At 47.1% G+C, this 17,865-nt stretch overlaps 1 protein-coding gene across 3 annotated transcripts in view; it reads left to right on the forward strand.

Annotated features, from left to right (window-relative positions):
* st3gal2 (ST3 beta-galactoside alpha-2,3-sialyltransferase 2) overlaps positions 1–5,370 on the forward strand; it is a 345,283-nt gene extending 339,913 nt beyond the window's left edge. For 2 of the 3 annotated variants that reach the window (XM_072518611.1, XM_072518612.1), the window contains 2 exons: positions 1,188–1,307; positions 3,454–5,370. In XM_072518611.1, coding sequence (XP_072374712.1) covers positions 1,188–1,307; positions 3,454–3,627 — 294 coding nt within the window. In that variant the 3' untranslated portion in view covers positions 3,628–5,370. The remainder of the gene's footprint in view (positions 1–1,187; positions 1,308–3,453) is intronic. The other variant, XM_072518613.1, reaches the window with a different exon arrangement.
* The last annotated feature ends 12,495 nt before the right edge of the window (positions 5,371–17,865 follow it).

Consider the following 17,865-nt stretch of genomic DNA (forward strand, 5'->3'; position numbering starts at 1 on the left):
GTGTTCTCAGACTTCTGTATCTCCTGCCCGATGGAAGAAGTTGGAAGAGTGAGTAAGCTGGGTGGGAGGGGTCTTTTTTTATGCTGCCCGCTTTCCCCAGGCAGCAGGAGGTGTAGATGGATGGGAGGCAGGTTCGTGTGATGGACTGGGCTGTGTTCACGACTCTCTGAAGTTTCTTGCGGTCCTGGGCCGAGCAGTTGCCACACCAGGCTGTGATGCAGCCCGATAGGATGCTTTCTATGGTGCATCTGTAAAAGTTGGTAAGAGTTAATGTGGACATGCTGAATTTTCTTTGTTTCCTGAGGAAGTATAGGCGCTGTAGTGCTTTCTTTGTGGTAGCGTCGACATGGGTGGACCAGGACAGATTTTTGGTGATGTGTACCCCTAGGAATTTGAAACTGCTAACCATCTCCACCTCAGCCCCATTGATGCTGACAGGGGTGTGTACAGTACTTTGCTTCCTGAAGTCAATGACCAGCTCTGTAGTTTTGTTTGATCCTCTGTTGTACCGTTAGTCCCCAATAATTGTGAGAAAATCACTCTGTAATACCAGACTTAGTAATGTCCAGCAATCTGAAGATGAAATATTTCATTTGATGGGCTGCTTTTAAACATACCACTCAGTAGAGCTGTTTAAAGCAGAATTTCATCCCCAGTTTGTGCTGATCTCGGTGTATGATGCAATACTTGGGAGATGAAAGCCAGCCAGGGTTCCCACTCCTGATCCAGTGCTCTGGCTGGAAAGTGTTCTGCCTGTGTATGCTTCAGGGGACGACAGCATCAGGTTCATTTGTGATGCCCTGAGTGGGCAAATAATCTCGGACAGGGTCTCTGGCCGCGTCTGCCCAGTGAGCGGAGAATCCCGCCCAAGGTCAATAAACTTCTCCATTGTCCTCCTCTCGCCCGTGGTGTTCTTGCGGCGGGCGGGGCGGAAGAATCCAGCCCCTGACATGTGAAGCATGACCACTTGAGCAAGGTGTTGAACAGCTCTCAGCACCTGTGGAACTGTACCCTTGCAGGACTCAGATCTCAAAAGAGGCAGGGAGGAAAATAGGAAAATAGAAGTATTTTCATCCTTCAGTAATTACATTGGTTAAAAACTGCAGTTTAAAATCTGACACCCACTCTTCACTGGTTAAACTGGTTAAAAATTACGGTTTAAAATCTGACCCTTAATCTTCACTCAGGTGCAAATCTACAACCCAGCATTCTTCAAGTATATTCATGACAACTGGACAGAGCATCATGGGAGATATCCGTCCACTGGAATGCTGGTCCTGTTTTTTGCTCTCCATATCTGTGATGAGGTAAGTGCCGCAGTCTAAAGCAGGAAATGTGAAGGGGGATCCTGAAAGAGGGGGGGGGGTAGAAATCTAAACCAGATTGGACATTTTTCGGGTGAATCGGCCTGTTATCTTGTATGTGCATCCACATGTACATTTACTCAACAACCTGTACTCTCAGGGGTCTAGGAAGAAGAGACAACCAGGCTTGCCCTGCTGTCAGAGGTAGCATATCATGTAATACAAGTCATGTTGGACCAATAAGCTCAGCACAGAATTTATATTTCAACAAATATATATCAACAAAAAGCTTTGCTGAATTTATATCTGTGTGGCCAGAGTGTAGAAAGCAGATTTGCACCATTGATATCGTACTCCATAAATTCTTAATCTCAATCCTCTTGTGGAGGACAACAACAGGGGCTGGTTTAGCACAGGGCTAAATAGCTGGCTTTTAAAACAGACCAAGGCAGGCCAGCAGCACGGTTCAATTCCCGTACCAGCCTCCCTGAACAGGCGCCGGAATGTGACGACTAGGGGCTTTTCACAGTAACTTCATTTGAAGCCTACTTGTGACAATAAGTGATTTTCATTTCATTTTCAACAACACAGTGGGAATCAGGACACATTTTCCTCAGCCAAGTTCCACCCCATCTGTATTACCAGAGGATTTTGGGGGGAAGAATGTTTGTGCCTAGACAAGGTTCAAACGTGGGACAGATACACAAATGAGGCAAGAGAACCCTTGAACATAAGAAATAGGAGCAGGAATAGGCCAGTGGGCGTTATTGGGCAAAATGGTCTACTGTGATTCGAGCTAGCCTCGTCATTCAATAAGATCTTGACTAATCTAATGGTGGCCTCAGTTGCACTTTCTTGTCCGCCCACTAGTCTAAGGATGGGCAGATTAGGTGGATTGGGTGGCCTAAATTGACCCTGAGAGTCTAAAGATATGCAGGTTAGGGGGATAGGGTGGGGGAGTGGGCCTAGGTAAGGTGCTCTTAGAGGGTCAGTGCAGACTCGATGTACCGAATGGCCTCCTTCTGCACTGGAGGAATTCTATGGTTCTATTTGTACAGGCCACTGATACTATATCTGGCCTGTACAAGCTTTTCAGATTCAAATCCAGAACAACACAGTCAGGAATACATAATTATCTTTTGTTGGTAAATTTGTTCACAGTATAATTAGACCAATTCTATATGGACAGAGACACCACAGCACAGAACCTCTACTGTTGGAAGCAGATCTATAATTTCAAGGGGCAGAGACCACTTTGGTCATAACCATCATAATGCAACATTGAGTCCCTAGATTAGGAGGAAGCTATATTAAACCAAGCGCAGGTCTCTCACTTTCAAAAAGAAGGATCCAAGTGCATTTCCCATCCTGGCTGATTGTCCTGGCTGGGGTTATTCATGTGGGATTAGACACCGTGGCCGGAATCCTCCAGTCGTCGGGATTCACTTTTCCCACTGGCAACGCACCTCCGCCATCGGGTTTCCCGGCAGCGTGGGGTGGCTTCAATGGGAAATCCCATTGACAAGCGGCAGGAAGAGCGAATCCAGCCAACAGTGCGCCGCCAAGGAACACGTGGTTCGGGACGGGAAAATCCAGCCCCCAAAATATGGTTGCAAGAGATTGTTGACTATCAGCTGCTTTGATCAGGCAGGTTGGAGAGATTTGTGGTGATGTGCATCACTGTAAATACATGTAAGCTAGACAGACACTAGAGGGGCACCAGAAACATCACACACACACACTCGACCAATGGACATTCACGATACACAAGGAGGTGACACACCAACCCATACATAAAGGACACCACACACATGATCAGCCCCCTTCGGCCAGTGGAGACAGTCAGTGAGGAGAGGCACAGGGTTGATTCATTATCACACCCACCACGTGGAAGACAGCAGCTGGTCAGTCAGTTTAGGTAGCTACAATAGGATTAGCAGTAGTGTCGAACTCAAGTTATAAAAGTGTACATAGTGTAAATAAATGAGTTGAAGTTATTTACACGTCTCGACCTTCCTTGACAAATGCAACACAAGGAAGCCGCTTATGTTACAAAGGAAACATAACAAAACAAGATTCATTGAAGTTACAGGAACTGTACGTTGGGCGAGACAGGTCTTACTGAATCCCGTTATGTTTGCTTCCACAGGTGAATGTGTATGGATTTGGTGCTGATAGTAGAGGAAACTGGCACCACTACTGGGAGAACAACAGATATGCTGGAGAATTCCGAAAGACTGGAGTGCATGATGCAGATTTTGAAGCAAAATTAATAAACTCACTGGCTGAAGCTGGAAAAATCAGAGTTTTCCGAGGAAACTGAAAAAAATAGCTAATTATGCAGTTGATATTTTTAAAGAGGAGAGCATGGACTTCACAATAACTTGCTGCTTCTCCTCACCATGTGGATATGTGACAATTACCCCATAATCATTTTTTTATCATGTTGAAAGATCAAACAGAGCTCTGGAATAAAGAAAACAGAACAGCTGCTAAGGTATTACCTTCAAAAGTTCACCAAATCCAAAATGGTGTCACTTCATTGGATCAATTTCAAGATGGCTGACCAGCACCCTGGTAACTGATGGCTAACTCACTCAATATGCAATGTATTATCCGAGAAATTAGGTGTTGCCAAGGACAATATTGATGTTTGAGTTGTGAGGTAAAGTCAAGGACGAATATGTGTACATATTGCAGTGAGGAGATGGGGTGGGGATAAAGTTGAAAATTTGCATGTTTTGAATAGGGTCCTATCTTTAGGTTGAACTACTGTGGATTTGTTTTATCAGGTAGTTACTGAATGCCACATTATAGTTTCAGACTGAGATTCAGACAAATGGAGCTTTTGAGATTTGGGTCACTGGAGACAAAATTGATGTGTGTTAGAGTACAGCCAGTGGTAAAAGTGTGGTTCACAGGCTGTCAGCAGCATTTCAAATGGAACCAAGCACAGCCTTCATCATTCCACAGCAACAGAGACCTGGATTTGGGTCTCGCATTTGAGTCTACATTTAAAAGGAAACATGATGAATAGATTCGCTGCCTGCAGCCATGGGAATTTCATGTTTCTGATTTCCAACATGAATGGTGGCAATGAAAAAATGAATAGAAGAGAGCAGTGCAGAGAGAGCGTGGGAATTCATTTTAGCATTGTTCCCCAGAATCCCTTATGATGCCATCTTGACTGTTGTTACCGAGCAACACTTTAACATACTGTACCAGAAATAGGAAATTTGTTATGTGCTTTGCTGCTACTTTAATGGGTTTGCAGTAATATTTGAGGTTCGATTTTTGCCTTCAGAGGATTTGTGACACACAAAAAGATATAATCCCTAAACCCACCAACACAAGCCTCGCACTAGGAATTGGAGGTATATGCAAAGATTTGGCTGATCTCAGGTACTCCTGGCTGTTAGCAAGTACCAAGGGCTTAAGATCCAACCGACACCTAAAGGAGAGGTTTTAAAATTACCTTGAAGTTGATCTTTGCCTAGCGGTTGATCCCCTCAAATTCTCTGAGTCCATGTGCAAAGCTTTGCAGTGGCATCCCACAATGTCACTATAAGTGGATGTTTAATTGTTACACTCAATGAGTATTGAGGGCCAGGAATTGTCCTCCTGTGTCACCAACTCTTATAGGCACAGGCCTTGTTCTTCATATTTGGAAAATCCCTAAAAATCCTGGGGCAAAGGCTCAAAGTTATGGGTGCTCACCCAGGTTCCCCTCGACAGTGCCTATCGTAACCAGGGCACTGCAGAGAGGATCATAAAGGTCATGGGTTCTGTGCACTCCTGGCTCCAGCCCAATATAAACCACTTTAGCTTTCTAGCCCAATGTAAACAACGCAGTTAGCACAGCATTGGCACCAAGGCACAAGAAACACAATATTATAGGTGTCTGAAGGCTTCCTGCTTGTCATAATTTCTATATATGAAAATGAAAGAAACGTTAGCAATTACTGTAGAATTTTTATTTGTTCTCCCCATCCCTTCCCCATTGAATAATAAAACAAACCCATTCTTTCTCGAGTATCAATTTGAGGAAGAAAATGGCACTGAAAAATTTGTAGTCCATCTTTGTGTTTGTTGCTTCTGTTTTTTTAGCTCCATAAACCTCCGATGTCAGATCCCTTATAGTTGGGAAAGGATTCCCCTGTGATGAGGACTTTAACTTGAACTTTGTCTAAGGAAGGAATCTTGCCTTCAGCCTGCCCCCTTTTTTAAGCATCAGACTTCAAAACAAATCCTCTCCACAGGCCTGACCTGAACATCATTTTACTGAAACAGTTTAGTGCTAATGTTGTGGCCAGGAAACCTGACCCAGAAGAGAGTTACCGCTAGATAAGTATCAGTGGAGATACCCACTGCTACAGCATTGCTGGAAGGAACCACTGGGCTTGAGAAATCATCTGGTGGAGGGTGGGGAGGGTTGGAGCAGGGAAGGGGGGTTCAAGGTGCGGGGTGGGGTAATTTGTTGGTGGTTACATTTGACCAGGCCACTGGCAGTTTGACCAAAAGCAATGACAGCCAGAGAACACAAAGGCCGAAATATAGTGGATGTATTCAAATATTGCAGTAATAAGTGTGGCGATGTTGGCATAACCATAGCAACAAAGAACAAAGAACAAAGAAATGTACAGCACAGGAACAGGCCCTTCGGCCCTCCAAGCCCGTGCCGACCATACTGCCCGACTAAACTACAATCTTCTACACTTCCTGGGTCCGTATCCTTCTATTCCCATCCTATTCATATATTTGTCAAGATGCCCCTTAAATGTCCCTATCGTCCCTGCCTCCACTACCTCCTCCGGTAGTGAGTTCCAGGCACCCACTACCCTCTGCGTAAAAAACTTGCCTCGTACATCTACTCTAAACCTTGCCCCTCTCACCTTAAACCTATGCCCCCTAGTAATTGACCCCTCTACCCTGGGGAAAAGCCTCTGACTATCCACTCTGTCTATGCCCCTCATAATTTTGTATACCTCTATCAGGTCGCCCCTCAACCTCCTTCGTTCCAGTGAGAACAAACCGAGTTTATTCAATCGCTCCTCATAGCTTATGCCCTCCATACCAGGCAACATTCTGGTAAATCTCTTCTGCACCCTCTCTAAAGCCTCCACATCCTTCTGGTAGTGTGGCGACCAGAATTGAACACTATACTCCAAGTGTGGCCTAACTAAGGTTCTATACAGCTGCAACATGACTTGCCAATTCTTATACTCAATGCCCCGGCCAATGAAGGCAAGCATGCCGTATGCCTTCTTGACTACCTTCTCCACCTGTGTAGCCCCTTTCAGTGATCTGTGGACCTGTACTCCTAGATCTCTTTGACTTTCAATACTCTTGAGGGTTCTACCATTCACTGTATATTCCCTACCTGCATTAGCCCTTCCAAAATGCATTACCTCACATTTGTCCAGGTTAAACTCCATCTGCCATCTCTCCGCCCAAGTCTCCAGACAATCTAAATCCTGCTGTATCCTCAGACAGTCCTCATCGCTATCCGCAATTCCACCAACCTTTGTGTCGTCTGCAAACTTACTAATCAGACCAGTTACATTTTCCTCCAAATCATTTATATATACTACAAAGAGCAAAGGTCCCAGCACTGATCCCTGTGGAACACCACTGGTCACAGCCCTCCAATTAGAAAAGCATCCCTCCATTGCTACCCTCTGCCTTCTATGGCCTAGCCAGTTCTGTATCCACCTTGCCAGTTCACCCCTGATCCCGTGTGACTTCACCTTTTGTACTAGTCTACCATGAGGGACCTTGTCAAAGGCCTTACTGAAGTCCATATAGACAACATCTACTGCCCTACCTGCATCAATCATCTTAGTGACCTCCTCGAAAAACTCTATCAAGTTAGTGAGACACGACCTCCCCTTCACAAAACCGTGCTGCCTCTCACTAATACGTCCATTTGCTTCCAAATGGGAGTAGATCCTGTCTCGAAGAATTCTCTCCAGTAATTTCCCTACCACTGAAGTAAGGCTCACCGGCCTGTAGTTCCCGGGATTATCCCTGCCACCCTTCTTAAACAGAGGAACAACATTGGCTATTCTCCAGTCCTCCGGGACATCCCCTGAAGACAGCGAGGATCCAAAGATTTCTGTCAAGGCCTCAGCAATTTCCTCTCCAGCCTCCTTCAGTATTCTGGGGTAGATCCCATCCGGCCCTGGGGACTTATCTACCTTAATATTTTTTAAGACACCCAACACCTCGTCTTTTTGGATCACAATGTGACCCAGGCTATCTACACCCCCTTCTCCAGACTCAACATCTACCAATTCCTTCTCTTTGGTGAATACTGATGCAAAGTATTCATTTAGTACCTCGCCCATTTCCTCTGGCTCCACACATAGATTCCCTTGCCTATCCTTCAGTGGGCCAACCCTTTCCCTGGCTACCCTCTTGCTTTTTATGTAAGTGTAAAAAGCCTTGGGATTTTCCTTAACCCTATTTGCCAATGACTTTTCATGACCCCTTCTAGCCCTCCTGACTCCCTGCTTAAGTTCCTTCCTACTTTCCTTATATGCCACACAGGCTTCGTCTGTTCCCAGCCTTTTAGCCCTGACAAATGCCTCCTTTTTCTTTTTGACGAGGCCTACAATATCATTCGTCATCCAAGGTTCCCGAAAATTGCCGTATTTGTCTTTCTTCCTCACAGGAACATGCCTGTCCTGTATTCCTATCAACTGACACTTGAAAGCCTCCCACATGTCAGATGTTGATTTGCCCTCAAACATCCGCCCCCAATCTATGCTCTTCAGTTCCCGCCTAATATTGTTATAATTAGCCTTCCCCCAATTTAGCACATTCATCCTCGGACCACTCTTATCCTTGTCCACCAGTACTTTAAAACTTACTGAATTGTGGTCACTGTTACCGAAATGCTCCCCTACTGAAACATCTACCACCTGGCCGGGCTCATTCCCCAATACCAGGTCCAGTACCGCCTCTTCCCTAGTTGGACTGTTTACATATTGTTTTAAGAAGCCCTCCTGGATGCTCCTTACAAACTCTGCCCCGTCTAAGCCCCTGGCACTAAGTGAGTCCCAGTCAATATTGGGGAAGTTGAAGTCTCCCATCACCACAACCCTGTTGTTTTTACTCTTTTCCAAAATCTGTCTACCTATCTGCTCCTCTATCTCCCGCTGGCTGTTGGGAGGCCTGTAGTATACCCCCAACATTGTGACTGCACCCTTCTTATTCCTGATCTCTACCCATATAGCCTCACTGCCCTCTGAGGTGTCCTCTCGCTGTATAGCTGTGATACTCTCCTGAACAAGTAGCGCAACTCCGCCTCCCCTTTTACATCCCCCTCTATCCCGCCTGAAACATCTAAATCCTGGAACGTTTAGCTGCCAATCCTGCCCTTCCCTCAACCAGGTCTCTGTAATGGCAACAACATCATAGTTCCAAGTAGTAATCCAAGCTCTAAGTTCATCTGCCTTACCCGTAATGCTCCTTGCATTAAAACATATGCACTTCAGGCCACCAGACCCGCTGTGTTCAGCAACTTCTCCCCGTCTGCTCTGCCTCAGAGCCACACTGTCCATATTCCCTAGTTCTCCCTCAACGCTCTCACCTTCTGACCTATTGCTCCCGTGCCCACCCCCCTGCCATACTAGTTTAAACCCTCCCGTGTGACACTAGCAAATCTCGCGGCCAGGATATTTATGCCTCTCCGGTTTAGATGCAACCCGTCCATCTTATACAGGTCACACCTGCCCCGGAAGAGCTCCCAGTGGTCCAGATAACCGAAACCCTCCCTCCTACACCAGCTGTTTAGCCACGTGTTTGTCTGCTCTATCTTCCTATTTCTAGCCTCACTGGCACGTGGCACAGGGAGTAATCCCGAGATTACAACCCTCGAGGTCCTGTCTTTTAACTTTCTGCCTAGCTCCCTGAACTCCTGCTGCAGGACCTCATGCCTCTTCCTGCCTATGTCGTTAGTACCAATATGTACAACGACCTCTACCTGTTTGCCCTCCCCCTTCAGGATTCCCTCTACCCGTTCGGAGACATCCTGGACCCTGGCACCAGGGAGGCAACATACCATCCTGGAGTCTCTTTCACGTCCACAGAAGCGCCTATCTGTTCCCCTGACTATAGAGTCCCCTATAACTATTACTCTTCTGCGCTTTGACCCTCCCTTCTGAACATCAGAGCCAGCCGTGGTGCCACTGCTCTGGCTGCTGCTGTTTTCCCCTGATAGGCTATCCCCCCCGACAGTATCCAAAGGGGTATATCTGTTCGAGAGGGGGACAACCACAGGGGATTCCTGCACTGACTGCCTGCCCTTTCTGGTGGTCACCCATTTCTCTGCCTGCACCTTGGGTGTGACCACACTTACATAACTGCGATCTATGACGCTTTCCGCCACCTGCATGCTCCTAAGTGCATCCAATTGCTGCTCCAACCGAACCATGCGGTCTGTGAGGAGCTGCAGTTGGGTGCACTTTCTGCAGATGAAGCCATCCAGGACGCTGGAAGCCTCCCGGACCTGCCACATCTCACAGTCAGAGCACAGCACCCCTCTAACTGACATTGCGTCAATTAATTAAAATTAAAATTTGTCTTTTTTTTTTATAAATACTTTTTTTTTTTAAATTACAAAGTTACTGTCAACTATCTGTTTCCTAGCACTAGATTTCTAATAGAAATGCGATAGCTAACTATAATATCCTCCGATCTCTGGCTTAGATATCCTCTAAATTATAATTAAGTTATTATGTTTAATTAGTTCCCAAATAGTCAAAAAAATTTAGGTTAGAATCCCAACCAGCCACTATGTCCCAACACTGGACATAAAGGGCACCAACATGTTCCCAGCATCTAACTCACAGTAGTCAGTTTAAATTTGGACAGTCTTTCCAAACTATTGATCAATCAAAAACCCATCTGGGTCACTCATCTTTCGGGAAGGAAATCTGCCATCCTGACCTAGTCTGGCCCACATGTGACTCCAGATCTACAGCAAGGTGGTTGACTCTTAAATGCCCTCAGAAATAGCCCAGCGAGCCATTTGGATCAAGGGCAATTGGAGATGGAGAATGCGATGCTACATTCCTTGAAAGAAAAAAAAAAACCATTACATTCACAACCACACAAAATGTTAAATATTAAAATACCAATTACTTTCCTTGCCTTCAGGGGTTCAAATCCATAGTGACCATTAACTAAGTGACAAAATGTGAAACACTTAGGCCCTGGACTCACTCGATAATGTTACTCAATGTTATTCTGCAAGGCCATGAAACATACCATCATAACCATTCAACTGCACAATCTATTTTAGGATATGTTCTTGTATGAAAGTGATTCCTGGGGCGTTCCTCCTGATTCAGCAGTGCACCATCAATGGGAAGTCCTTTTACACATGTTATGAAGCAGGAGAAACCTGGAGGAAATTCTCACTGAATGTCTCTTCCTCATCGAGGTATGGAGGTGCAGGCCTGACCTTGGAACTTTGGTCTATCTGGCTCAAAACCACTCAGGAGACCTAACAAATGAACCACAAAGTCATCCAGCTGCAGATGTAAATCCCTTAAGGTTAAACAGCATATGTAGGGGTGCCATCCCTCCAGAAATGGCCTGGAGCTGCCCGGAATTGAAGATCAATCTCCATGACACTGCTGGAGAATACAATACTTTTCACTGTACCTCGGTACACGTGACAATAAACACATCCATCCATCCAAGTTACTGTGAAAATCTGAGAAACAGTGATCCAAACCGTGAATCGAACCTTGGTCCCTGGCACTGTGAATCAACAGTGCTAACCACTGTGCTACCGTGCCGCCCACAGAGTGAATCTTGAGCCTCTTAGAAAACAAAGCGAGTGGCTGTAGTTAATGCCATCATGCTGGTGGGGCAGTGACTCTTAGAGCCAGGAACTGGCTTCAAACAGATCAGGGCGCCATCTCTAAGGAGCGCCAGTGCCCAGTTTAGGTCACTATCAGTGTGGAGTCTGCACGGTCTCCCCATGTCTGTGGGGTTTCCTCCCGGTGCTCCGGATTCCTCCCACGAGTCCCGAAAGACGTGCTGTTAGACGAATTGGACATTCTGAATTCTCCCTCAGTGTATCCGAAAAGCCGCCGTAGTGTGGTGACTAGGGGATTTTCACAGTAACTTCATTGTACTGTTAATGTAAACTTACTTGTGACTCTAATAAAGATTATTATTATTACCAACTCCAGGAGCTATACTTATCACTGCGCCCCGAAGAGATCCCTCGACTGCCTCAACGCTGGCCGGACTTGCTTTAAATGACAGTGGCACTGAGTCAAGATTCCGTGAGGGGAAAGGTGTGGCGTGAGCGCAGATGTATTAAAATGAGGTCCCCAGGCTCCCGCGGCACAATTTGCACTACTCCACGGGTGGGGGGGGGGGGCGGTGGGGGGGTTTGGGGGAGATTCCAAAAGCCAATCTCGCCACGGAGAATCACGTTTCCCATTTGTGGATTTTGGGCTTGTGCCGACTTTCTCACGGACGGAGAGCGTGGATCAAATTCACCCCCATTTTTTCAGAATTAGTGGACTATATAGAAAATGTCCAATCAACTGGTGTGGCAGAGGCTGGTATGTTCTATTTCTTTGTCCTTCCTCCTCAGATACTGACTTTCATTTGTGAATAAAATGATATTTCAGATTTAACGACAAAAATGTGAAGAAAAGTCAAGAAAATAGTTTTCTGCAAAAAACATTGACATTTTCATTTAGTTTCATTTCATTTTTTTCATTTCACCAGATAATGGGGGCAACCTTAAGCGCGCAGATCGGTGGTGCGGGAAGGAAATTCTGCGATTCTCACAGGAGAGATCACGTTTCCTGATTTTCCCTGCCCCTTGCCAGCGACATCACGACACTCACACCCATGAAGGGCGTGAACATTATTTTAATATTATGCGTTGATTTAAATATTATTTGTGCCCTCCCTTGCCCTCTAAATATTCATACCTCGCCGGTGTGGCATTTACAACAGACGTGAGGCAGTCAAGGGTGCAGAGGTGTGTATAGCTGCACTGGGGAGCCGGGGGGGGGGGGGGGGGGGGGGGGCATGCCAGCAGTGCTCCCGTCATAGGTTAGCACTGCCAGGTTGGCATGGTGCAAATCTGTGCTGGGGACAGGGGCGGGTCCTAATGGGAGCCCTATTTGGGGTGGGGGGCGTGCTGGCTATACTTCTCCGGTGTTAGTGCGGAGGTTCAATGCCAGCGGTGGGTGTGGGGGGAAGCCCCCAATACCTCCGTGATGGGAGCTGGGAGTTGTTAAAGATGGTGCCCCGATCTCTTTGGTGCCAGGTGTCGGCTCTATGGGGCCCTGTCCCGCCAGAGTCACAGTGTAAACCATGCCCATGTTTTGGCTGAGAGGCTCGAGATTTGGTGAGAAAACTGCATCGGGATCTCCGTCGGCAGGATGCTCCGCTTCACCGGCAGCGCACCCACGCCCGCGCGTTTCCCAAAGGCGTAGAGTCACCACAATGGGAAACCCATTGGCCAGCTGCAGGAATGGAGAATCCCGCTGCTGGCGGGGGCACACTGAGCTGCAAAAAGGGGCTGGCGGGACGAAGAATCCCAGCCCTGGTCTGTACAACAGGAGAGTTCCACCCCAGTTTTGTGCTGAGCCTGACACTTTGCCAAATTCTGGTAAGATTCTGCCCATTTTTTTTTGTGATGATTGAGGGATGATTAACAACCAGCATAACCATTCAGCTCATCTTCAAATAGGTGCCATTTGGGATGTTTTAAATCAAACGGGCGAATTGGTCTTGGTTTAACATCTCACTCAAAGGACAGCACCTCTGACAGCGCAGTGCCTCCCTCAGTACTGCACTGGAGTGGCAGCCTTAATTTTTACTCTCAAACCCTGGAGTGAACCTGCACCTAGAATATTGTATCTCAGAGACGAGAGTACAACCAACTGAGAAATGTCCCAGTGTGAGTAAAAGCCGTGACCTTTCCTACCCAGGATACAGCTCCAGGGGCAGTAATAACCTGCATCGTCCAATATAGCATTCTTCATGTGTCCGCTGGTAGGTAAGTCTGTGGGTGCTGGTTGTTTGACAATGGAAGGTATCTCTGTCCAGCCAGATCCTGGGCTGGATTCTCCATTTCAGCGGAGGTTTACGATGAAAAATTCGGCGCCGACCCCTCACTGATTCCGGGACCAATGAGGGGCTAGCAGCGACGCCAGGTGAAGCTCCCGGCTCCCGCACCGAAAATGGCCAGGTCCCTCGCCGAGGATGTGCACGGCTGACGACCTGTAGCGGTCGCGCCGTACAACATTGCACCGGCCAAGCACAGGCCCAACCTGCCATCTGCGAATCCACAGGCCAGCCCCCCCCCCCCAGTCCTCACAGAAGTCCCCCCCGGCTAGCAGCACGATCCCGGCCGAGTTAGGTGGCGCTGAACACAGTCCGCAGCCGCCGCATCTGGTTCCCGACCACTGAGACCACACGTGTCCCATGCGAGCGGGAACTCAGCCCATCAGGGGCGGGGCATCGCGGATAGGCCGGCTGATGACACGTCAACGCCGTTACAACGGCGTGCAGCACACAACGCAATTACACCATTTCCGAGGGGGCGGAGCATGGCTGTCCTCCGTCAAACCGTCGCCAGCCCCGATTTGGGTGTCGGAGTCAAATCACCGCCCAATCGGCAATTACGATATCGCCGTCGGGCAACAGAGAAACCACCCCCTGTCCTTTGCTTGACATCCAGACGCATTTTTAAGCAGTGGGCACTGGGTGGTGGGCAGGAGCAGGAGCTCAGGGTGATGTACCAATCACAACATCCCCATTGCCACTCCGGGAATGGAAATCCGTTTGAGAGCCGTCACGCACAGGCATTAACCAACAGAGAATGACCAGAAACACATTTCTTGACTGATGTCACAAAAGTACAAGTCAATGGACAATGAGTGAATGGTAGATGTCATCCCAGTGTGCTTCTAACTATAACCACATTGCCTTTGCCAGTAGAAGCTGGACTGTGCAGTTCACTGTCTGCTTTATTTTGTTGCAGCAACACGTAAAGGCCAAAATAATCTGGGTCAAAACATGCTAACAACCAACCCACTCCCCACAGAGAATGACTGTCTCAACTACATTCGAAAATCCACTCTGTGGCAAGAACTTTGGTTATATTCCCTGTAATAAAAGCATTCATTAGTCCAATGGAGTCACAGACTGAGGTTTGTGCTGAAGGCCTGGAATGCTGGCTTCTGTGTCTAATCCAATTGTCTCTAATCTCTATATTGATCTTTTAACTCAGATTGCGGGAAACCAGTATCAGGAACCAGCCGTTGGCCTCTTTGCTGTAACATTAATTAATCTGTAACTCAAGAACCAGACCCCAGGCTCCCAAAATCCGATTTACAGGATTGTTATGAAAAACTCTTCTGCCTGAGATTCTAAGAGTTCTTTCTGAACATTTGCCCACCAAGTTCCCAAAGATAAAACATAATGCTGCAAAATTATAATTATGAGAATGCACAATTGCGAATGTGCGAATCTGGGTGGACTGCGTTCTGAGTGAATAAGCTGCTCCACAGCCTTCCCTCCACAGTGCTCTGCCTCACCCACCATGAATCCCTCCCACCGCCATGCGATCTCTCTCCTTCTCTCCCTCCCCTTCGTGTCCCCAGCCGTGCACCCTGACCGCCCACCCCCTCCTCCCCATCTCTCAATCTGACCACTTGATAGACAGGAAATGAAAGAAGAAGAATGTAAATAGAGTTCTGCTTTAAATGTGGCAGGACTTTCATGTTCAGTAAATGTCTGGGTTTCCTACAGGCCTCTGGCAGTCATCCTGCTCCCTCCCCATAAATATCAGGCCCTTAAAGTATTTTTAATTTTCTTTCCAATTGCACAATCTGGCTCAGTACCCTGTACGAAATGCATGAGTCACTGTCCTGTGATTTCCTCCCATGTGCAAGCCTGGGCAGTGAGCATCATTCAGGGAGTGGCAATCTTCGGAAATCTGTTCCTGGATTTCTTCAACATCTCCTTTGAGTTCATCTGGACCATTCTTGTACAGTTCATCGTGCTCCAAGGAACAGGGTGGGTTCAGGCCTGATGATGCCCATTTACCCCCCATTTAATTGTCATCTCCATTGAGAATAAAAGCAGGTGTGGTATACCCTGCTTGCTCGCAGTGGACAGAACAACTGGCTGTATCTCAAACACAAATCTTCCCTAAAGGGTTTACCTGGCTCACTGACTGCTTCCCAGCTCCTGCAGTGACCGGTGTTAGATAGATACGCAGCTTCATAGCTGGTCCATTAAATGGCTGCAGTCAGTACCCCAGCCAAGTACTGCAGTCCAGCTCTTCACCTTGTCACCAATGACCTTTGTCCCCATTTCAATTCTCCACGGATTACCGTCTGCTTTTGGTATAACTTTCAAGATTGAAATCTAACCGGAGCTGAAATTTCTATCACCAAGCAAAATCAATGCACAGTCTCCCCATAATAGTTCTGCATTAAATCACCACTCATCTCTCGAATTGAGTGTAATCATGGCTGCAATTCCTTTCTTTTAAAATCAATAATTGTTTTTCTTTAGCACAAAGAATCAATATGAAGAAAATGTAATCTGAAGAGCGAGTGCTTTATTTCCATCTGAACACCATACAAAAGCACTAATTGCTTGGTTCGTTCCACAGAGTGTGTGCAATCTGCATTATTATTTTCCCAATTTATTGCGTCTCTCCAGGGTAAGTTCTACAAAGTTTCTTTCTTCCTTCCTCCTTTGCCCACCCAACCAGAGGTAATTGAGGCAAATTGCAGAACATAGATCCAGACTATACATGCTGCATTTTAACACATTGTATAGAGTGGTCGATAAGCACAAAGTGCCAAGAGTATGCACAGCTGCTGCTGTGGCAGTGAATTCCCTTTGGCCTTCTGCTGTGCTGCCACAATTTTGCTTGGAATGTGCGGAGCTCAGAAGATATTCAGCCTCTATGAATGCTGCTCCTGGTGAGATATTTTTCTCAGTTGGAACACAGTTCAGGAAATCCTGGGAGTCTGCAAATCCTGATATGCACTGCTGGTGGCTGACGCATCCACATTGGTGAGGCCTTCATAAAAAGGCCTTCAAATATACACAGTCCTTATAAATACAGCAAGACTTACTTGTATTGTGCCTTTCACAAACTCAGACTATCCCAAATATAATTTATTGAAGGTATAACCAGAAAATAAAAAAAACAGGAGCAGTCAAACAAGTCATAATACAGTAACAGTACATTAACACGACAACAATATAACACAACAGGAACCTGTCGTTCCCCCCCCCCCCCCCCAACGACCCTGGCGCTGACTTTCTAGTACTTCTTGAAAAAGTCAATGAACAGCTTCTACCTCACAGAGAACCCCTCATCCATTCCTCTAATGGCGAACATGATACTCTCCAAATGAAGAAACTCAGTAAGGTCCCGCATCCAAGACCCGATACATGGTGGATCTGAGGATCGCCAGTTTAGCAAAATTCTCCTCTGGGCTAACAGGGAGGCAAAAGCCACAACATCGGCCTCATTCCCCATTAAGGCAATCCAAAAATAGCTACCCACGGAGAAGGTATGACCAACATCTAAGGCTATACAAACATGACTACCCACCAGAACCCCACCAACTTTGGACCGGACCAGAACATGTGGACATGATTCGTAGGGGACCTGGCACATCGTGAACACTGATCGACCGCTTCTGGGACGAATCGGCTCAGTCCTGTCGGCGTCATACGTGCTCTATGTACAACTTTAAGCTGAATAAGACTAAGTCTGGCACATGATGAGGATGCGTTAATACTACACAGCGCTTCTTCCCAAATCCAGCCTTGCACTACACCTCCCAAATCCTCCTCCCATTTTTGTTTCATTGCCACCATCGAAGCATCTTCCTTCTTGGCCAGCTCAGCTTCCACATCATGGGCGTCATTCTCCGCCGGTGGGAGTCTCCGTTTTGCCGGCGCCTGGGGGTTTCCCGACCGCGTGGGGCTGCCCCAAAATGGGAAACCCCATTGACCGGCCGGTGTTACGGAGACTCCCGCCGGCCGGTCGGGGCAGAAATGTGGCGGGGCGGGTAGGAGAATTTCGCCCCAGAGATCTTGCCATCTCCAATATCATCCTCGTGAAAGAGTCTATCCTGTAAACCCGAGGGCAGCAACATTGGGAACGAACCCACCTCCTTTCTCAAAAAGGCCCTGATTTGAAGGTATCTGAATCCATTACCATGGGCAATTGGTAAGCCTCCATCAACTCAGTCAGATCTGCAAATTTCCCACCCAGAAACAGGCCCTCGAAGCATTTGATTCCCAAACAGTCTCACTCCCTAAACCTGGCATCCAATCTTGCTGGGACAAATCTATGGTTACCGCAAATCAGGGTCTTTCTATGCATGTCCTCCAAGCCAAAATGTAGCCAGCACTGATCCCACACCCTCAGAGTAGAAGCTACCACTGGATTCGATGAGTACCTGTGAGAACGGCAGAGAAGCTGAAGCCAATGCCCTGAAGTAGATCTCTGTACACAAGGTCTCCTCCACCCTGCACC

This window comes from Scyliorhinus torazame, chromosome 10 (genome assembly GCF_047496885.1).
Source record: "Scyliorhinus torazame isolate Kashiwa2021f chromosome 10, sScyTor2.1, whole genome shotgun sequence".
In the NCBI taxonomy this organism is placed as follows: domain Eukaryota; kingdom Metazoa; phylum Chordata; class Chondrichthyes; order Carcharhiniformes; family Scyliorhinidae; genus Scyliorhinus; species Scyliorhinus torazame.